Source organism: Palaemon carinicauda, chromosome 35 (genome assembly GCF_036898095.1).
Source record: "Palaemon carinicauda isolate YSFRI2023 chromosome 35, ASM3689809v2, whole genome shotgun sequence".
In the NCBI taxonomy this organism is placed as follows: Eukaryota; Metazoa; Arthropoda; class Malacostraca; order Decapoda; family Palaemonidae; genus Palaemon; species Palaemon carinicauda.
The window spans coordinates 39,553,684-39,576,437 of record NC_090759.1 but is presented as its reverse complement, the minus strand read 5'-3'; the positions used below and the strand labels follow the sequence as shown (position 1 = coordinate 39,576,437).

Sequence of the window (22,754 nt, the reverse complement as noted above, 5' to 3'; positions counted from 1 at the left end):
CTTATGTGTACAGTAATTGGAAATTAGAAGATGGATAATTAAAAGTAAAGTCATCTTGACCAAGAAGAAAAACCTTCCATAGACTTGACTTTCTTTTTATTCTTTCATAGGTAGCAAAACACTTGGGGTCGGAGCACCACGTGATCGAATTTACACCAGAAGAAGGAGTAGCCGCAATTGACGAGCTTATATACTACTTAGAATCCTATGATATCACAACCATACGGGCTTCCTTAGGTAATTGCAGAACTTGATTTATCGAAACTTATCTTACAAATTACTGGTATAATGCAGCATAGTTTCCATGTCAATATAATGTACCAATGTCAACAGTACATACTAATATAATGTACCAATACATTACAGTACATACTTTATATTATGTATTCTTAATGCATGGAAAGAAAGGTGTTAACCCTTTTACCCCCAAAGGACGTACTGGTACGTTTCACAAAACCCATCCCTTTACCCCCATGGACGTACCTGTACGTCCTTGCAAAAAACTGCTATTTATATTTTTTTGCATATTTTTGATAATTTTTTCAGAAACTTCAAGCATTTTTCAAGAGAATGAGATCAACCTGATCTCTCTATGATGAAAATTAAGGCTGTTAGAGCAATTTAAATAGATTATACTGCAAAATGTGCTTTAAAAAAAAAATAACCCCTGGGGGTAAAGGGTTGGAAAGTTCCAAATAGCCTGGGGGTGAAAGGGTTAACTGGGAATAGAGACTGCTGTGGAAGGGAGGAAATTGGGATGATATAATCATCTTTAAATCCTTACTGATTTCTTCCCAGTCCAGTTATGAAAAAGTCAAAACACTTTGGGTTACGAGCATCAAATTTGGTATGCAGGTAGGACTTTGCCATATTAAATAATATTAGCTATAGACCCAAGCTGAAAGTTCAAAATGGTAGCTATTTTGCATGATATAGTACAAATATTCTTGTGCATTCATATTTTAAAGTCATGACTAGACCATGCATTAAACTGGGATACTTTTAGGTTTCTTAAGAATGTTAAAGATATATAAAATAGGGTCAAATATTTGATAAAGAGGAATTAACATCAGCAGATATCAGAGATCATAGTGCGCCTGAGTGTACTCTCAAGCAAGAGAACTCTAATCTAAAACAGTGGAAGGCCATGGTAAGAAGATATCAAGGCAGGAGAAAATAAAACATTCTTTAAGTATAGAAGAACAGCCAGCAAGTACTATTGTCAATTCTTTTTAGTGAGGCAGATTAGCACCGACTCGCAGGGGAGCCCTTTAAGCTCGGAAAAGTTTCCTGATCGCTGATTGGTTGGACAAGATAATTCTAACCAATCAGCGAGCAGGAAGCTTTTCCAAGCTAAAAGGGTACCGCTGCAAGTCGGTGCAAATGCGACTCATTAAAAAAAATTGAATATAGTAAAGTCACTAGAAAGAGTTGTGGGGATGCAGCAAAGATGAGGAGACGTTTGTTTTTTCTGTGACGATGCTATTGGTGTTCTTCATGAGGCATCGCCATTTAACATTTACAGACGAGTCTGCATTTGAACTGCAAGATACTGTGCTATCTCAATTGAATGCTGGTGATCTAATATTACAAGAAGTGGTATATCATGCAAAATGTTTGGGAAGTTTGTATAAAAAGCAAGCAGACATTCCTAAGACTGCGGAAGAGAACCAGGATGATATGATTTATGGCATTGTCCTGGCAGAGTTAATTGCTTTTAATGAGGAAACACAAACAGTAACCGAGGCTGTTCCAGTATTTTAAAAGTTGATGAAAATAAGGCAGGATTGTTTACTTACCTTGCTGAAGAACTGATGACTCTCGATATAAAAAGAGAACCAAGTAGTAACAACTGAAGGAGGAAAAGTATTGTGTAGAAGCACCGGAAAGACACCACTCTTCTGTCATAATACACCCATGAAGAAGTGGACACTCGGCGGCTGATGCTACAAGTAGCAGATTCAGTGAAAAAATTGGTTTAAGAAAATTATTATGAGATTAGTTGACACTAATGGAGTGATTTCCGTATCTATAATACATGAAGTTGATATAAGTGAGCTTTGGATTGCGTTTAGAACAGGTAAATCCTTTAGGTATATATCAGCCCATGGAATTGCCCACCAGTTAGGATGTGCCAAGGCTCAAGCACTTTTATTTTTCCATGCATTTACATGTTGCAATCGGGTATCATCCTTTGCTAATTGGGATAGTGATCTGTTATGGATAGTGTGACTGAAATTATACAAAGCCCTGAGTAATGCTCCAGACAAGGATGCTGTCATCCGAACGAGACCACAAATAGAACGCTTTTTAATTCTCTTATATGATAGAAGCAGCTAGTGCCTCAATGTTGATACAAGCAAGAAAAGGTCCCTTTACAAAGAAAGGAAGAGTCATTGAAAATATTCCTCCAAGCTCAGCTGCCTTGATTCAACATCCTAAAAGAACAGCATACCAAGATACATCTGGGGTCAATCTCTGACACCAATACCTTATCTTAGAAAACCCAAGTGACTGGGAATGGTGTAAAAATAGGACAAGAGGACTTCATTGCCACACACATCAGACTGGGCCTATTTCGAATCTATCCTTTACTTCAAAAGTGCTAGTATACATAACTTGAACAACTAATTAGTCACTTAGAATAAAGATGCCTTTGTGGAAAGGCAGGAATGTTATGTACAGCACTATGCAGATGTGGTGGTGACTGTGATAGAAATATCAGTGATTAGTACTGCATCTGCTAGTAAATGCTATGTATTATGTATACTGTACACACAACATTGATGTGTGATATATGAAGGTATTCTTTTTCGGTAAGAAGTGGTTATTTAAGTTTATTATTTTTCAATTCAAAATGTGTAGATTTATTACATTAAGAATATATATATATATATATATATATATATATATATATATATATATATATATCTATATCTATATCTAGATATATATATACTATATATATATATATATATATATATATATATATATATATATATATATATACATATATATATATATATTATATATATATATATGTATATATATATATATATATATATATATATATATATATATATATATATATATATATATTTATGTATGTATGTGTGTGTTTGCGTATGTATGTACTGTATGTATAAAATATTAATATGATATAATCTTAAGATATTAGCTTATGGTATAAATCACTATTTGAATTTCTTCTTTTTCAGTTCAAAATGGGTTGTGGAATCCTTTAGTGAATAAGCTAATTGTATAACTCCTTTCAAATTAAGATAATTACATAAGCATATATTCATAATCATGTATATAACATTGCTATATGATACAGCTTTGAAATATTAGTTCGTTTGTGTCACAAGTTATCACTTAATTTTCTCATTTTTGAGTTTAAAACAGGGTTTCCGTTTTTAATTAAGCCCCGAAATTGTATAACTTCCTTCAATTTAAGAAGAATATTTGCACTATATATGTAACTTATGGTTATTTATTCATCCAATTCCTGTACATCGTAAAAATGGCACGTCTTGTAAGTCTAAAGTAATTTTTCATACCACTGTCCACCATCTTGAAAATGGCAGCCATTTTTAGTTTTCCAGGGTGGATCCATTATCCATAGCTAAAATAGTTCAAATTGATGTAATGTAATACTGTACCTAAGTTCCATACTTTTAACCCATGTGTGTGATTTGCCCAAGAATCTCCACGAATACTCTACAGAGATATATTTCTGTCAGTACAGATGAAGCATAAGTAAAGTGAGCTTTGCATTCATGAAGGATAAAGCGATAAACTTTTTAATATATTTTAAAACATGTAAAGTAACCCAACAGGAATGTATTTGATCAGCAAGTATATTCAAGAGAAGTCAGATAGCGTAGTGATATTTTCGGGGGAAGGTGCAGACGAATTAGCCCAGGGCTACATTTACTTCCACAAGGCTCCAGATGCTGAAGCAGCCGATGCAGAAAGCCTGCGTCTCATGAAAGACCTTTATATGTACGATGTCCTGCGTGCCGATAGATGCACTGCAGCTCATGGGTATGTTAAGCAATGTCCAGTGTTGATATTCAGAATTTGTAGTCTTAATGAGATAGAATGATAGCAAATATCAATAGAATTTACAGGTTAAAAAAATGTGGTCTACTCATTTTTGTATTGCAGATTAGAACTCAGAGTGCCTTTCTTGGATCATCAATTTGGTCACTACTTTTTATCCTTGCCAAGCGAGATGCGACAGCCTGTTGATGGCATTGAGAAACACATTCTCCGTACTGCATTCAGGTAAGATAGCCTTTTGGGTACCTAGCTTTACCAGTACACTGGTTTGACACTTAAAATGCTTTGAAATACAATTAACGCTGATAATGAATAAGATATGTTTTTATTATACCCTATGGTACTGTAGTTGCATTCATTTCATTTGGTATGACAAAAGATACATACATATACCAAGGCACTTCCTCCAATTTTGGGGGGCAGCCTACATCAAACAAATGGAAAAAGGGGACCTTTCCTCTCTATTTTCCTCCCTGAGAGGAAAGGTCCCCCCTGTGGCCGCGGGGGCATAAAAACAATTAGAATAGCACTAACGTATCCTTACGTGTCGTAAGAGGCGACTAAAAGGGACAGGACGAGGGGGCTGGGAGCCCCCTCTCCTGTATTATATACTCCTGTGAGACATCGAAGAGGTTGAGCTGAGATGACAAAAGATACCCATCAAAATAAATCTTGTGAGCGATGTATAATTTTGTCATATGATGTAACAAGGTTATAGACGAGCTTAGAATGGTATTGCAGCTTTCCTGCTAAGCACTGAATTTTACAGACACTTACAAAGGTCAAGATGTTTAGGTAAAACAAAAGATAATCAGTTTTAAGTAATGATTACATTTTAATTGCCATGATTAATATCTTATTATTTTCTGCTGGCTGCATTGCTTACTAGGCTTTAATTTGAATTTAAAGTTAAAGATCTTATAGAATTCTAGTACACAAGTAAAAACCTTATGGAAGTTATAGGGATTGACAAATGGCACATCTTATTACTCAGAATTTCTTCCTTAGTGGCACTGGGCTGATACCGGACGATATTCTTTGGAGACCAAAGGAAGCTTTCAGCGATGGTGTCTCTTCACAGAAGAAGTCTTGGTTTCTAATACTCCAAGAAAATGCAGATAAACAGGTAAAGAAAATTTGTATTGTTACTTCACTTTTGCGGCAAGTGGTTTTTGTTTTACATATGTCTACATTTGTTTCCCATAATGTAAGTCTCAGTACCTAAAAGTAGCAATTTGCATCATCTATAGCTCATTTTTGAGTCATTCAAAATAAAACCTAGATTCTATTGAAAAATTCTAATGGCTAATCTTAGGGTGTTTTCCATTTGATAGTTTGGCTTTCTATTTAGCTGCTTATGAACAAATAGCAATAAGATGTTAGTGTTCGGGTTTATAAATTATATGAGTATCATAACATGAATAACTAGGAAAGCACTCTGAGATTGCAGCTTATTTCTTGAAACCAGCTTGCCTTTCCCAGAATCAATTCAGACCATTTGAAGTCTGTGTAAAAACCATGTGCGAACTTGGGGTTAAGATTAGGGTGAATTTGGTTGACCTTTTGCTCGACCTTGACCTTTGACCTAGGACTTTCAAAATTGAATCACTTCCATGTCTCGGCATAACAATTAATCCCTCAAAGTTTCACTACTCAATGAGTAAAATTGTGGCCAGGAAGTTGTTCACAAACAAATGGATAAACACAGGTGAAAACATATCCTACTTAGCAAAGTTCTGGATATAGAACATGCAGTGACTACCGTAAATTGTTAAAATAATACTTATAAAAAATTATAAGAAAATTTTAAGTATGCAACTTTTCTTGTATAAGATTTTCATTCGGATGTATTTTAGAATAAAAAATCTGATGGGGAAAAAAAGTAGGAGATTAAATTAACCCTAAAATAAGACTGTTTTAATGGGGCCGAGTTGCTCTCCTTAATTTTTCGAGAGAAATGAATTTGCCAAATTTCTGTTACTAGTGTATGGTAATTATGACTGTTACTGTACTTTTACATATATTACAGATTCCTGATGGTGAACTTGAAGACTCGCCATCGTTATACAAGCACAATCCACCGCGTACAAAGGAAGCCTTCTTATATCGGAAGATCTTTGAGAAGCGCTTTAAGGGACAGTCAAAGTGGATTCCATATTACTGGATGCCCAAATGGATTGAAGCCACAGACCCATCCCAACGTACTTTACAGATATATAAATCTAGCGATTAGTAGTTTCTCCCTTTTACAAAGTAAAACAGGATGTAATGTCAGTAATCAAAGTCCCGTACATAGTGCTACTTTGACAACTGCTTTTCCAGTCCCTTACAGCAGGGAAACCCCACTCTCTACTCTTTATTACTTTAAAATAAAATTTAAAAAACAGAAGGTCCCCGACATACAAAAATCTGGAGATACAAACACAAATCCAACTACAAATAACAAGGGTAAGATAAAGAAACGCTGTAATAAAACAATATTGTATCATTCAATACAGTAAGCAGGACGGCACCTCATTGTTCCGGGGGATGTTGATGAAGGAGAGGTCTAATTGGTGAGGGACCTATGGTCGTGGTTCAATCACGCCCCAGTTTTCTATACCGACACTCAAAGAGTGAGCGAGCTAGGTTTATTCCTGGCATTCCATGCATCCTTTTTTTGCTCTGGTATATTCAGCAATAACTATGCCTTAGAAATGGTGCCAGAGGAGCGTTTCACTGGGCGACACAGGTTCCTCGGCCAGAAATAGATTTTTCCTTCGTCAAAATCCCCTTTGTAATAACCCAGTATCTATTTCATATGTAACCCAACTATTTGTTGACTTTTGTTTCTGGAAATCATAGGCATGACATTCAGGCCTACCCTAAGCCAAGATTTAACAAAATTCAACTTAAAGCATCTTGAAACCTACTAAGTTTGTACGTTGAGGACCAACTGTAACTAATTTTTTTGCAACAAAAGTAAAGTATGCTATGTATTACAAACAAGTGTTTTATAATTGTGATTTTTTTATTGCTTTTCACGTGTGACACAGGGATATTTTTTCAAATAATAATAGACTAAATGTATTTTGTTACATATTGGCATATGATATAGTTAGTTGTCTGTCAACCTGTGAGACTTTCTTTAAAAATAATTCATAAATGCTTTATGAGAAAAAAATACTAATTGACAACCCAACAGAAATAAATCCTGAATAAAAAATATTTTATATTGATTTTTTTACTCCTCATGTGTGTGTGTGTGTGTGTGTGTGTCCTGCTGCTTCCTCCAGTTGCCTTGGTGGCCGCGGAGATAGCAGCAGTAAGGGATTCAGTGTGTGAAACTTCATTTGTGGTGGATAATGGGGAGAGAACTTGCAGCACTCTGCAGAGAACAGGAAATTCCCCCCCCCCCCCCACCCCCTGACTCATGGCTGTCTTTTGATCCTAATTCTGGATCTCCTACGACAGGTAAAAAATGAAGCCTCTATTTATATTTCAGCTTTACAGTCTTAAGAAGGGAACCTGCCCAGTGTTTACCCTTAAATGATATCTGTAGAGGTCCATGTCTTTGAAAAGTCAAAGTACCTTTCTACAGGGTCTAACTGTCTTTTCATGACCTCCCTCATTAAAAAAGCTGATCCTTTCTCTATCCTAGAACACATGAAGTAAGAAAAATGTTATTTTTATAATAAAATAAATTTTTGAATATACTTACCCGGTGATTATATAAGCTGCAGCTCTGCTGCTCGACAGAAAACTCTACGTTCAAAATCCGCCAGCGATCGCTATGCAGGTAGGGGGTGTACATCAACAGCGCCATCTGTCGTGCAGGTACTCAGTACTCAATGTAAACACAGAACTCAATTTTCTCCTCGGTCCACTGGGTCTCTATTGGGGAGGAAGGGAGGGTCCTTTAATATATAATCACCGGGTAAGTATATTCAAAAATTTATTTTATTATAAAAATAACATTTTTCAATATTAAACTTAGCCGGTGATTATATAAGCTGATTCACACCCAGGGGGGTGGGTAGAGACCAGCAATAATTGTTTACATTATTATGAGCTAAGGATTTTTTATTTCATTTTAGCAGTTATTCAAAATAACAAACATAAAATAAATAAGTACCTGGTAAGGAAGTCGACTTGAACAATTACTCTGCCTTTTTAAGTACGTCTTCCTTACGGAGCCTCGCGATCCTCTTAGGATGCTGAGCGACCCAGAGGAGCTGAAGTATCAAGGGTTGCAACCCATACTACAGGACCTCATCAAAACCTCTAATCTAGGCGCTTCTCAAGAAAAGAATTTGACCACCCGCCAAATCAACCAGGATGCGAAAGGCTTCTTAGCCTTCCGGACAACCCAAAAACAACAATAAAAAACATTTCAAGAGAAAGATTAAAAAGGTTATGGAATTAGGGGAATGTAGTGGTTGAGCCCTCACCCACTACTGCACTCGCTGCTACGAATGGTCCCAGGGTGTAGCAGTTCTCGTAAAGAGACTGGACATCTTTAAGATAAAAAGACGCGAACACTGACTTGCTTCTCCAATAGGTTGCGTCCATTATACTCTGCAGAGATCTATTTTGTTTAAAGGCCACTGAAGTTGCGACAGCTCTAACTTCATGTGTCCTTACCTTCAGCAAAGCTTGGTCTTCCTCACTCAGATGGGAATGAGCTTCTCGTATCAACAGTCTGATATAATAGGATAAGGCATTCTTTGACATAGGCAAAGAAGGTTTCTTAATAGAACACCATAAAGCTTCTAACTGTCCTCGTAAAGGTTTAGTTCGTCTTAAATAGAACTTAAGAGCTCTAACAGGGCATAAGACTCTTTCTAGTTCATTTCCAACCATATTTGAAAGGCTTGGAATATCGAACGATTTCGGCCAAGGACGAGAAGGTAGCTCGTTTTTGGCTAGAAAACCAAGCTGTAAAGAACATGTAGCCGTTTCAGATGAAAATCCGATGTTCCTGCTGAAGGCGTGAATCTCACTGACTTTTTTAGCTGTGGCCAAGCAAACCAGGAAAAGAGTCTTTAAAGTGAGATCTTTAAAGGAGGCTGATTGTAGCGGCTCGAACCTTTCTGACATAAGGAATCTTAGTACCACGTCTAAATTCCAACCAGGTGTAGCCAAACGACGCTCCTTCGTGGTCTCAAAAGACTTAAGGAGGTCCTGTAGATCTTTGTTGTTGGAAAGATCTAAGCCTCTGTGACGGAAGACTGATGCCAACATGCTTCTGTAACCTTTGATAGTGGGAGCTGAAAGAGATCTTTCTTTCCTCAGGTATAATAGGAAGTCAGCTATTTGGGTTACAGAGGTACTGGTCGAGGATACTGATACTGACTTGCACCAGTTTCGGAAGACTTCCCACTTCGACTGGTAGACTCTAAGAGTGGATGTCCTCCTTGCTCTAGCAATCGCCCTGGCTGCCTCCTTCGAAAAGCCTCTAGCTCTAGAGAGTCTTTCGATAGTCTGAAGGCAGTCAGACGAAGAGCGTGGAGGCCTTGGTGTACCTTCTTTACGTGTGGCTGACGTAGAAGGTCCACCCTTAGAGGAAGAGTTCTGGGAACGTCCACCAGCCATTGAAGTACCTCGGTGAACCATTCTCTCGCGGGCCAGAGGGGAGCAACTAACGTCAACCTTGTCCCTTCGTGAGAGGCGAACTTCTGCAGTACCTTGTTGACAATCTTGAACGGGGGGAATGCATATAGGTCTAGATGTGACCAATCCAGTAGAAAGGCATCTATATGAACTGCTGCTGGGTTCGGGATTGGTGAGCAATATATTGGGAGCCTCTTGGTCATCGAGGTTGCGAAGAGATCTATGGTAGGCTGGCCCCATGTGGCCCACAGTCTCTTGCACACATCCTTGTGTAGGGTCCATTCTGTTGGAATGATTTGTCCCTTCCGACTGAGGCAATCCGCCATGACATTCAAGTTGCCTTGAATGAACCTCGTTACTAGAGAAAGGTTTAGATCTTTTGACCAGGTGAGGAGGTCCCTTGCGATCTCGTACAACGTCATAAAATGGGTCCCTCCTTGCTTGGAGATGTACGCCAAAGCCGTGGTGTTGTCCGAGTTCACCTCCACCACTTTGCCTTGAAGGAGGGACTTGAAGCTTTTCAAGGCCAGATGAACTGCCAGTAGCTCCTTGCAGTTGATATGTAACGTTCTTTGATGCGAGTTCCAAGTTCCCGAGCATTCCCGACCGTCTAATGTCGCACCCCAGCCCGTGTCCGATGCGTCCGAGAAGAGAACGTGGTTGGGGGTCTGAACAGCCAGGGGCAGACCCTCTCTGAGGCTGATACTGTCCTTCCACCAAGTCAGGGACGACTTCATCTTCTCGGAAATGGGGATCAAGACCGCTTCTAGCGTCTTGTCCTTTTTCCAGTAAACAGCTAGGTGAAATTGAAGGGGACGGAGGTGTAGTCTCCCTAACGAAACGAACTGTTCCAGGGATGATAGCGTCCCTATCAGACTCATCCACTGTCTGACTGAACATCGTTCCTTCTTCAGCAAGTTCTGGATGCATACCTGGGCTTGACTTGTTCTGGGGGCCGACGGAAAAGCCCGAAAAGCTTGACTGTGAATCTCCATCCCTAAATACACAATAGTTTGGGATGGGACCAGTTGAGACTTTTCCATATTGACCAGGAGACCCAATTCCTTGATCAGATCTAGAGTCCACTTTAGATTCTCCAGACAGCGACGACTGGACGAGGCTCTTAGAAGCCAGTCGTCCAGAGGGAGGCTCTGATGTCCGCTAAATGAAGGAATTTGGCTATATTCCTCATCAGCCTCGTAAACACAAGAGGAGCTGTGCTTAGGCCAAAGCACAGGGCTTGAAATTGGTAGACAACCTTTTCGTAAACGAACCTCAGAAAAGGTTGGGAGTCTGGGTGGATGGGGACGTGAAAGTATGCGTCCCTTAGGTCTAAAGAGACCATCCAGTCTTCCTTTCTGACCGCTGCTAGAACGGACTTTGTGGTCTCCATGGCGAACGTCTGCTTTGTGACAAAGACATTCAGCGCACTGACGTCTAGCACCGGCCTCCACCCTCCTGTCTTCTTTACCACTAAGAAGAGACGGTTGTAGAAGCCCGGGGATTGATGGTCCCGGACTTTGACTACCGCTCCCTTTTCTAGTAAGAGAGACACCTCCTGCTTCAAAGCTCGTCTCTTGTCTTCCTCTCTGTACCTGGGAGAGAGATCGATGGGACACGTTGCTAGAGGGGGTTTGCGTACAAACGGGATCTTGTACCCTTCTCTGAGCAGCTTCACAGATTGTGCATCTGCGCCTCTTTCCTCCCAGGTCTGCCAGAAGTTCTTGAGTCTGGCTCCCACTGCTGTCTGAAGAAGGAGGCAGTCAGACTCTGCCTTTAAAGGACTTGGTACCTTTCTTCTTCCCACGTCTCCCTTCGGCACGAGCACCTCCTCTGCTGGAGGCTCTGCCACGAAAGGGCGGAATGAATCTGGACGCTGGAGTGTCCATCCTGGGTCTTGACAAGGTAGGCAAAGGGGTGGCTTTGCGGGCAGAGGACGCAACCAGGTCATGGGTGTCCTTCTGAATCAAAGAGGCAGCAATCTCCTTAATCAAGTCCTCTGGAAAAAGGCACTTTGAGAGAGGAGCAAAAAGAAGTTCTGATCTCTGACACGGTGTTACTCCAGCTGACAGGAAGGAGCAAAGGTTCTCCCGTTTCTTGAGGACCCCGGATACGAATGAAGCCGCAAGCTCACTAGATCCGTCACGTATGGCCTTGTCCATGCAGGACATTATGAGCAAGGAAGATTCCTTGTCAGACGGGGAGATCTTCCTGCTCAAAGCTCCCAGACACCAGTCCAAAAAGTTAAAGACCTCGAAGGCTCTAAACACTCCTTTCAACAGATGGTCTAGGTCCGTAGGAGACCAGCATATCTTAGAGCGTCTCATGGCTAGCCTGCGGGGAGAGTCTACCAGGCTTGAGAAGTCGCCCTGGGCAGAGGCAGGAACTCCCAAGCCGAGAACTTCTCCCGTGGCATACCAGACGCTCGATCTGGAAGAGAGTTTCGCAGGGGGAAACGAAAACGTTGTCTTCCCTAGGTCCTTTTTGGACTGCATCCAATCTCCTAAAACTCGTAAAGCTCTCTTGGACGAGCGGGCGAGGACGAGTTTCGTAAAGGCAGGCGCGGATGACTGCGTACCTGAAGCAAACTCTGACGGAGGGGAGCGTGGAGCCGCAGACACAAACTGGTCCGGATACATCTCTTTGAACAGAGCAAGAACTTTTCTAAAGTCCAAAGAGGGTTGCGTGGTCTTGGGTTCGTCAAGGTCCGTATGTGGGTCATCAATGTGTGTCGCGTCGTCATCATCAGAGAGTCCATCATCTGAGAATTGAGGAGGAAGCGGCAAAGGAGTAGGAATCGGCTGGTCAGCTGAGTCCGGCAGCACGGGTGCACGCGTGACTGAACCGGACGCAACGTCATGGAACTGTTGCCCAGTCTGTGAACTGGCAACAACCATAGCAGCGCGGGGACGCATAGCGTCTACTCCAGACTGTCTAGTCTGATGTGGGCGAGCAGAGGTAACCACACTGGGTTGCGGAGGTTGACGCACCGCGTCAAAACAAAACAACTTAGACTGTTGTTGTACCTCGCGAACGTCAACGGAAGGTTCCGTGCGTCGCTGAACGTCAACATGCGGCTGGCAGCGCATGGGTGGCGGGACTCTCTCAGCTGGAGTGCAGCCGAAGGTCGCCTCAGCGTCCACAGGACGCACAACCGTGGGTGGTTGTAGGCTAGAGGTTGGTGCAGCGTCAACCTTCTCCGCACGAAAGTCCTGCATCAATGACGTTAACTGAGACTGCATGGTCTGCAGCAAAGACCACTTAGGGTCTACAGGAGCAGGTGCGGCAACAGACGGTGTGACTGCCTGATGCGGTACCGCTTTGCCTCTCTTAGGAGGTGAGCAGTCGTCGGAAGACTGCAGCGAGTCCGAACTGACCCAGTGGCTACAACTGGGCCGTTGGACTTGCGCGGAAGGGACCGACTTGCGCTTAAGAGGCCGCGAGACCTTGGTCCATGGTTTCTTACGAGAAACCTCTTCCGCAGACGAGGAATAAATGGGCTCTCTCGTCTTTGTGTGGGTGGGGCGATCTTGGGTAGATACGCCCGAAACCACGGAGGGAACGTCTGTTCGCTGATTAAAGCCTCTCGAACCCTTTGGTCGTACGACATTGCTTCTCCCCTGGGCTTGGGAGCTTGCAAGAGGTCCCGGACTGGGAGGACGACAGGCACGAACAGACGAACCCTCAAGCGCAACACTATCCACAACACTATCACTCACTTTATCACTACCCACTGCACTCTTACACTTCAGCTCCTTGACGTCTGCCATGAGCTGGTTGCGGTCACTAGCCAAGGACTCGACTCTCTCACCCAGAGCTTGGATGGCACGCATCATATCTGCCATCGAAGGTTCTTGAGTGCTAGAAGGGGGATCAGGAGCAACCACTACAGGGGAAGGAATAGGTTGTGGGGCATGAGGAGAGGAAAATTCAACGGAGCGAGACGAACTTCTCCTGACTCTATCTCTCTCTAGCCTACGTGTATATTTCTGGAATTCGATAAAATCGAATTCCGAAAGCCCAACGCATTCCTCACATCGATCTTCCAATTGACAGGTTTTATCCCGACAATTGGAACAAACGGTGTGAGGATCGATAGAGGCCTTCGGAAGACGCCTTGAACAGTCCCTAGCATTACACTTCCTGAATTTAGGGACTTGAGAAGGGTCAGCCATTTTGAATTAGTCAAAGGGGAATTCAAAAACTATCCAAAGTCATCAACAAATAATCCGATATCAACAAAAGAATGCAAGGATGTATTGAAGATAAAGCCTGCAAAGCGAAAGCTCAAAACTAGAAATGTGTACTTCACCAAAAAGATGTGAAAACCAATCCAGTTAGCAACAGCGAATTAGTAGGTCTTGCCGGTAGCACGACAGAGAGAAAATTGAGTTCTGTGTTTACATTGAGTACTGAGTACCTGCACGACAGATGGCACTGTTGATGTACACCCCCTACCTGCATAGCGATCGCTGGCGGATTTTGAACGTAGAGTTTTCTGTCGAGCAGCAGAGCTGCAGCTTATATAATCACCGGCTAAGTTTAATATTGAAAAATTGCATCATCATACATATTTTTGGCTACATACAACTTCAAGACATACAGAGCTTTACGTTTTGGTCTGGGCATAGGGTGGTTATAAGACACTACCTGAAAGAAATCAAAGCATTACAACAGCTCGTTTGTGGCATAGAAGATGGGGACCCTCAACTAGGTCTTTTACCAAAGGAACCATGATTGACACCTAGCTCCCTTTCCAGAGATATTATGTGGTGAGTGACCGACTGAATCTTTTTTCTTTTACCTATGTATACATGATTTGGTTACAGTATTTGCTTGCTTGTAGATTATTTGACCTTTGTGGTATATGAGTCTACCTTAGTTTTGTTCTGGTATTAGTCCTTGGGGCCTACAAAGGAGACTAAGCAAAATAAATTAGCTTTTGACCAAGGAAACCCCTAGTTTTGGGGAGGTGATGTGTGGTCCCCAAGACTAGATTCTACCACTCCTAGACATAAGAAGGGAAGTGGGGCCTAATCGAAACTTACTCTTAGAATGGGAAGATAGTTTCCGGGAGAGTAACAAACTTCTGGAAAAGCAATGTCTCTAAGGTTAGTGCTGGTTCCCGTTGGGTGACATGTTGTCAGTTAGCATACAAATTCAGAATTGGAAGTGCTGTGATGGTTCAGTAGAGCCTGAACCTACAGGTTTCCCTTATAACCACTGAGTTCTTGTTCTATACTGGTCATAGAGAGGGAAGACAATATTTCTTTGGTGTAATATGTTGTATTGGATTCCCTGTTTTAGCCTAAAAATAAAGTTCTTGGGGAACATACAGCACCTCCCTATAAATGTTGTTGTTGTTGTTGTTTTTTTTTTTTTTTTTTTTTTAAGGTCCCCACGCAAAACCAAAATGGTTAAAGTTTTGGGAACTCAGTATCAGAAATGATAAATGTATAAATAAATAACATTGCCAGTAAAACATGAAAATTATTTTATTACCATCACTGACTAAAAGTTAACAATGGATTGCTTCTTTAGGTTTCCATAATTTGTCAAGAATATCAATCAGTTAACAAGAAATTACAGCAAATACACAAGGGTTATCTGCAGTTATGTGCCTTTTCTGCTGGACGTCACCTATGAACCTTTGATTCTTAGTCTTATGGTGATAGGAATATTTATAAGACTTCTTTTAAAACGTAAATAATACTCTCTATTGCTAATAAAAATCACTCAAACTTCATTGATATAAGACAAAAATTCAAGGAATATAACTATTTTGATGATAAATTATATGGAATACATTTATTCAACAGTTAATGATGTATTGTTATTATTATTTTTACTAGCTAAGCTACAACCCTACTTGGAAAAGCAAGTTGCTATAAGCCCAAGGGCTCCAAAAGGGGAAAATAGCCCAGCGAGGAAAGAAAGCAAGGAAATAAATAAACTACAAGAGAAGTAATGAACAATCAAAATAAAATATTTTAAGAACAGTAACAATATCATATAGATATTTCATCTGTCCTTTATGCAAGCAAGTTTGGTACAGTATCAAGAGAAAACACTTATTAAAAGTAAAATATGACTAAACAGTAGATACAGTACTGAATAAATTGTACTCGATCTCACATCATGCACACAAAATTGTTTAACTGGTAACTTCTGAATAAAAAACTTACTGAATTACTTTTAAAATGAAGCAAAACATAAGTAGCCAGAAAAAATGGGTACACTTCTCTTATTCAGACACTTTTTCCATCTCATTTACGAATTCTGAAGTGTAATCTTACGATTCCGTTCTTATTTCCCTTAACACTTTTACCCCCAGGCTATTTTGAACTTTCCAACCCTTAACCACTAGGCTTTTTTTTTTTTTAAGCACATTTTGCAATATATATTTTTTAAATTGCTCTAACAGCTTTAATTTTTGTCATAGAGAGGTAAGGTTGGTCTCATTCTTTTGGAAAATGCCTGAAGTTTCTCAAAAACTTAACAAAAATGTGCAAAAAAATTAAAAAACAGTTTTTTTGCAAGGACGTACCTGTACGTCCATGGGGGTAAAGGGATGAGTTTTGTGAAATGTACCAGTACGTCCATTGGGGGTAAAAGGATTAAGGAGAAGATTAAGGGACACGGCTCAAGCTCTCTGGCTTGGAATTTTGGAAATTCAGATTATTGCTTTTGTGACTAGGAGAAAATCTATACCTCACGTCTCAAGAATCTTATTTTCAATGATAATGTGTCTGGTCATTCCAATACTTTTGTGACAATGGCACGCATTTCTTGCTTTTTCTTTGAAAATTCCATGGAGAGCTAGTTATTTTAGTATCCTATATACAATAACTCCACCATTCTCAATGATTTTCTGAGGAATATGTTCCTGATATCCAATTTCTTATATTCTTTTAGGTATTTTTAACCCCTTCAGCACTGCAAAATTTGTGTTTTTTACCTAATAGTAAGAATACCAAGAAAAGCAGTTTTTATACATTTGGAGGGGTTTGAGGGGAAAAAAATTACATAGACATGTACGTTGCTTCTTTACCTGTAAGGTAAAACAGGTATACGTATACATAGAAGTGCTGAAGGGTTTTAATAAACATTTATTGCATGTCTAAAAGATATTTTCTTGGCATTTCTTTGTCAGTTTGTTTATATATTTACAATTTCTGTTATGATTAACTTGAAGGTGTAAGGCATTGCTAACTAAATTTGCTCAGAAAAATACAAAGATGAGAATACATTACATTAGCTCTGTCTTTCTCATGCAGGTACATTTTGTACATATAGTATACAAGGGGTCAACTGGATTTGTGGAAGCGATATTTTTGGATTTGATGGAGAGTCTCACCACTGCTTAACCCTTTTACCCCCAATGGACGTACCGGTACGTTTCACAAAACACATCCCTTTACCCCCATGGACGTAACGGTACGTCCCTGCAAAAAAATGCTATTTACGATATTTTTTTTATTTTTTTGATAATTTTTTGAGAAAATTCAGGCATTTTCCAAGAGAATGAGATCAACCTGACCTCTTTAAGACAAAAATTAAGGCTGTTAGAGCAATTTGAAAAATATATACTGCAAAATGTGCTTGAATAAAAAATAACCCTTGGGGGTTAAGGGTTGGAAATTTCCAAATAGCCTGGGGGTAAAAGGGTTAATAAATAACCTTGAACAAATGAAGATTATTTCAGAAGCCACAGCAGTGAGGAAAATTACAGCTAAAGTCCATAGTTATACATACTAAAGTCTGTTCAATCAATCTCTACAAAAAGACCAAAACTTTTAAATCCAATTTCTCAAGACATGAAGGTTTGGGGAAAAAATGCTACTATTTTTTAATATCAAGAAATTATCATGTAAACATTAAAAGAAAGGGAATTTCATTGCTTAAATTATATGCATTCACCTTCTAAAAATATTTCCATGTGAAAAATAGTGACCCTTAAAATTGACTTCTATAGATGGATATAATACATATGACAATAAAAAAGTAAGAAAATTTCCAAAGTACAACTTTTAGTGTATACAATTTTTATATGAAAAAAAAATGGGTTGAGAAACAAAAAAGGTAATAAGAGTTTGAAGTAATCTTAAATTAACATTGGCCAAGTCACACCTTTAAAAGGATTGTTATATGGAAATAAATTATTTTCCTATCAAAAGATGAAAACTTAACCTAACTACCACGCAGAGTTTACAGCACGATAAATCTATATGGAAATATTCTACTCTTATAAAACGGTCCATGTATATAGCATTATAAAATTATAAAAAGTAAATCCTACATACTAACTTTAATGCAATATATACAGCTTTCTATAATTTACAGATTAGGTTAATGTGCTTATAAAATAGTATTTCATTTACATTGAAATGAAAAATGCGATACATCATCACCATCAATATCATTTTTACAACAGATCATCTTCATAGAGTTCAATATTATATAAATTCTCGTCTGTCTTTATACAATGCAAAAATATCGATCCTTTTCATCTAGATTATCTTTTAGAGATACTAACAACATTTACCAAGGCTATTGCACAGTCATATCATTCTTATCGTTAGGTATTCTAAAGTATCACAAAATTTGAGAGATGCTGAAAAATAGTAGTGGGCGTATCGATACGCTCGATATCACCCGTATTAAAAGACGTCGATGCAAATTGATCTCTATCGTACCATTCGAGTACCCAAATACCTAGGCAATATAATTGATAATTATATATGTTATCTATGGGGATAATCCTATGAATCAGTAAAAGCCATTCAAACACGACTCTTCCTTCTTCTAAAAATATACAGACTTTACAAAACAACACTTCAACATTCAAGAAAATAACTTTCATTGAACATCCGTAAACTAAAAATAATACTCCTATAATTCCTCTAGATTTTTGGTAATTGATTACAGTTGGCCCTCCTTATTCGCCGGTTCAATCCTTGCGGATTCGGTCATTCGCGATGACGAAAACGGTTTAACATATCAAATAAAGATTAACTTATTCACGGTTTCACGATAATCATTGTCGGCGTTTTCAAACCAATAAATAGGATTAAAATAAGTTATGGTATGTTTACGTAATATTTGATATAAAGTATATGTAATATATAATGCTGATGAATATAAATATGCAGCTGGCTTAAATGTTTTGTCTTTATCATTCTATTTACTATATAAACTAAAATGCTTGTATTAATTTATTATGTAGGAAGGAATAAAATATTATAAAAAAGAATAAGCTGAAAATAATTAGATAAAAATGCTGAAAGAAGGGACATGAATTTAAAGGGATATGATTCCAGTTTACTGTAATGTAAAAGAGGTGTTGATTTTCATACATAAGGATACTTACTGAGAGAGAGAAATGAAACTTTGTAAACGTTTAGTAATATTTTAACCAATTTTTTTTTATATTTTTCCACTTGTGGTGGATAAATATTCATAAAATCATTGAAACAAACTAATTCTGTATTTACTGTATTTTAGTGTAAACAAAACCTTATAACACAGCATTCGATTTTGTCAGCTCAGACGAAAAAAATAACAAACACCTTACACGTCTCTGTCGACGTAACCACGCCATGATTCCTCGCTGCTGGGAGGAAGGGCGATGGTGGCTGGTACAACACACAAACATACGCTACCGGGGTCTAAGCGACGTCAGGCAGGGCAGCCGGTCTGGACTGCGGTCTACCCCAAAAGCCAAAGCAAAACCCTTCAAAAAGAAGGCAACCGTGTTACCCCGTACGAATGGGAAAAACGCACGCTAATAGATGAAGAAGACTGACAAGTTTTAGTAGAAATTATCCATTCTAAGAAATTATGACTTTTAAAAAGATGATTGTGTTTCATTAAAGCCTTTTTCACTTTTGTTTTCTATTTAAAGTGCATTCTAAACATCAACTATTAATGACTTCTTTTTTTAATCGAGAGTATTATTGAGTGCTGCTAATACAAAGTGTTTTTTGTTAATTATACAAAGCATGGTGTGACAATAACTCATTTTATGAATTGTGGTATTAATTCTTGGTTTATGAGTTGTCTTAGCTTATACTGAAGCTGTTAATATATAATTACCTCTGAAAAGTAGTACGAATTATAATACCAAGATAGAGAGCAAGTCTAAAGAATGAAGTGCAGTACATTCGGTTACCTAGTGGGTTAGTCAACCCCAGGAAGGCCACGGGCAGTAATTTCGTAGGTTAAGCGTTGTCCAACCCTAGGGCAGCAAACATTTGCAGATTCTCACTTTTTGCAATTAAAAATGTCAGTAGATTCAAACTTAAGTGAACAAAATAAATATTTCAAGACATGAAACTGGAAAACTACAGTTGTAATTTAACACACGAATCACCCAAATAATAATAAATTTATCTGTTTAGCATACAGTCTAGAGTCCTCCACACAGTGGGTTTTCAAGTCTTCATTTTTTCAGCTATTCTTACAGTGACCATGCACCTGACAATCCCATGCTCTCTCCTTGAGCTACCTTAAAATATGATTGTACTTCAATGTCCAACAATTTCTGACGTACTAAACAATTCCAAGTGCTAAAATGAATAGTAATCTAAACTGTTCCAACTAGTTTCACTAGTTAAAAAAAAATGTTCATTCAAGACTTTTATTATACCATCATTAGAGAAGCAAAGAACTCAAGAAATTGATTGGTCTTAGAACAATCTAAACATCTGCCTATCATCAGTCCTCACTGCTTCACTCTGACACTGGCCCCATGTGTTTTTTTGTCAATGGCAAGAGATTCTATAAAAAAGATACTTGTCCTGATTTCAAATACACAAACCCAAAGAAATTCAACAATGGACTAGCTATTGTATATCCCTTTCCACTATATACCTTGACTTATAGAGGATCATTTAATCACTGTATGACTAAAGAAATATCAAAGAAAGTGCAGGAAGGGAGGCTGAGATGGTATGGACACCTGATGAGGAGAGATGAGGACCACGTTGGGAGACATACTATGGAGATGGAGGTTCAGGGAAGAAGAAGAGGGAGACCAAGAAAGAGATGGAGGGACTGTGTGAGAGGAGACTTACAGGAGAAAGGGATTGATGAGGCAGAAGCGCAGAATAGAAAAAGATGGAAACGGCTCATCCGCAACGGCGACCCCATACAAAAATGGGAACCAGCTGGGAAGAAGAAGATGACTAAAGAAGCCATCAATCTGGAAATACCAAGGGAGTTGTGGAAAAAGCAAGAAAAAATGGATTTAAGCACCAATCATATCTACGGATTATTAACTCTCCCTCCGATTCTACCAAGGGAACTCACTCTGGGTGTAGGTTGATCATTAGTCTCGACTGTATTACCATTAAATATCATGAAGATTTTGCTATAAACAGTGACATGTCTCGAGATGTCCTATTATAGTGGTTACTTCCCCATCCAATAAATGCAACATACTCTTTTAATCTTGGGAAAACAAATGTTTTGTGTGAAAGATAATGTCCTTAAAATGTACTGATATAAAGAGTACCATCCCCTCATTCTCAAAAAAGGCTTTGTAATAAGCTATGGTAAATCAACGACACCTAAAATTAGGTTTTGGCTAGTTTCCCTTGAGAAAATTCAAAAGAAATTTCTTGTATCTACTTCTTTAAAGATTGTAACATCAAATACTACATCAGAATTTTCAGATACAATTATCCTGTTTTTCAATACACATTGGTAGTTAAGATTGCAAGTACTTCTGGAGTTTACTCAATGTTATCGTCTATAAGTTGCTATTCCTTCCTATCCTACTCAAATGAGGATGAATTGGATGGCAGGCAGCTCGACACCTTCAGTCATATTTAGCGACTGGTTCTTTCTTGACCACTTACACTACTACTTCCATCTCAAAGAGAGAAAAAAAAAATGTAAACCTAAATATTCTCTATTTCTCCATTGAATTTTCCAGCTCTTTTACCTTTGATTACCTCTTGTCAGAAAAAAAATCAACTTTTGGGGCACCCAACACACTGACTACGTAGTGTCATCACCTTCCAAACATAACATTATGTCCTGCAAACTTATCTCAAGCATCACTTAACAGGGATGATGGTGAAGGGCATTTCCTCACTCTTGTCCATTATTAGGTGATTGCATTGTCATATAAAATTTCTTCCATTATTGTCATGAAGTTTGCAAGGAAGTCTTTCACTTCTTAAATCATACAAAATAAGAATAATAAAACTAAATTCTTGTTTTCATCAATACTACGCTGCTTAAATTCTGATCAAACCGATTACTTCTTAATTAATGTTGAGATGTTTCAATAGCTTAATAAATAGCTCAGTACACAACATACTGCTTTAAAATATTGAGAAAACAAAATTATGTAATCTACAATACAGTATATCTATTATCGGTAAATTACAATTTGTGTTTTTACATATGTAATTATTTTTCATACAGATTCACTTGCACCATGTGGATTGAAATTTTTTTCAAAACCTTTTCTGTGTACATTTATCACTGCTTCTCCAAGGAATTCCAACTTGTAGCATCGAATAACATCACCTAGCGATGATGTCCAAGGTAAATAACATTGTGCAACATACATACCTCTCAAAAGATGCCAGGAATTTACTACTGTCTGCTACTCTCAGGGGAATTTTCTGAATTCTTTTCCTTACTACTTGATGCACTTGTTATGGACTGGGTATCACTAGCAGAAGCATCACTCGATGGCAGGGAAGCCCAATCTCCTCGGAAGAAGACGCACGCACTACTAATACTGAGGTACAGAAGTTCAAACTCTTGCTGGTACTGCTGTAGGCGGGACAATGTGAGCGACAAGGTTTGCTGGAGTTTATCATCGACACCAACGCCAGACTGCTTCTGATTTTCAACCTATAAGGGTAATTAATTATTATTATTATTATTAATATTATTATTATTATTATTATTATTATTATTACCTAAGCTACAACCCTAGGTGGAAAAGCAAGATGCTATATGAGTATAATATTTCCAAGGTTGGGCAAAATTACCAACGAGAATAAAGAATCAAAACTAATTCATATATTGCAATAATTTTTCAAGAATGATCTGATTGAATTTAAGTACAATACTCT

General features: G+C 38.6%; 2 protein-coding genes across 3 annotated transcripts in view; one reads left to right on the top strand and one right to left on the bottom strand.

Moving 5' to 3' along the window:
• Positions 1–7,272, top strand: part of AsnS (asparagine synthetase) — a 28,708-nt gene extending 21,436 nt beyond the window's left edge. Inside the window, exons 8-12 of the mRNA XM_068358931.1 lie at positions 111–237; positions 3,840–4,047; positions 4,171–4,290; positions 5,074–5,191; positions 6,095–7,272. Coding sequence (XP_068215032.1) covers positions 111–237; positions 3,840–4,047; positions 4,171–4,290; positions 5,074–5,191; positions 6,095–6,298 — 777 coding nt within the window. The 3' untranslated portion in view covers positions 6,299–7,272. The remainder of the gene's footprint in view (positions 1–110; positions 238–3,839; positions 4,048–4,170; positions 4,291–5,073; positions 5,192–6,094) is intronic.
• A 7,877-nt stretch (positions 7,273–15,149) lies between these two features.
• SWIP (strumpellin and WASH-interacting protein) overlaps positions 15,150–22,754 on the bottom strand; it is a 98,548-nt gene continuing 90,943 nt past the window's right edge. For both annotated transcript variants that reach the window (XM_068358929.1, XM_068358930.1), the window contains one exon: positions 15,150–22,530. In XM_068358929.1, coding sequence (XP_068215030.1) covers positions 22,267–22,530 — 264 coding nt within the window. In that variant the 3' untranslated portion in view covers positions 15,150–22,266. The remainder of the gene's footprint in view (positions 22,531–22,754) is intronic.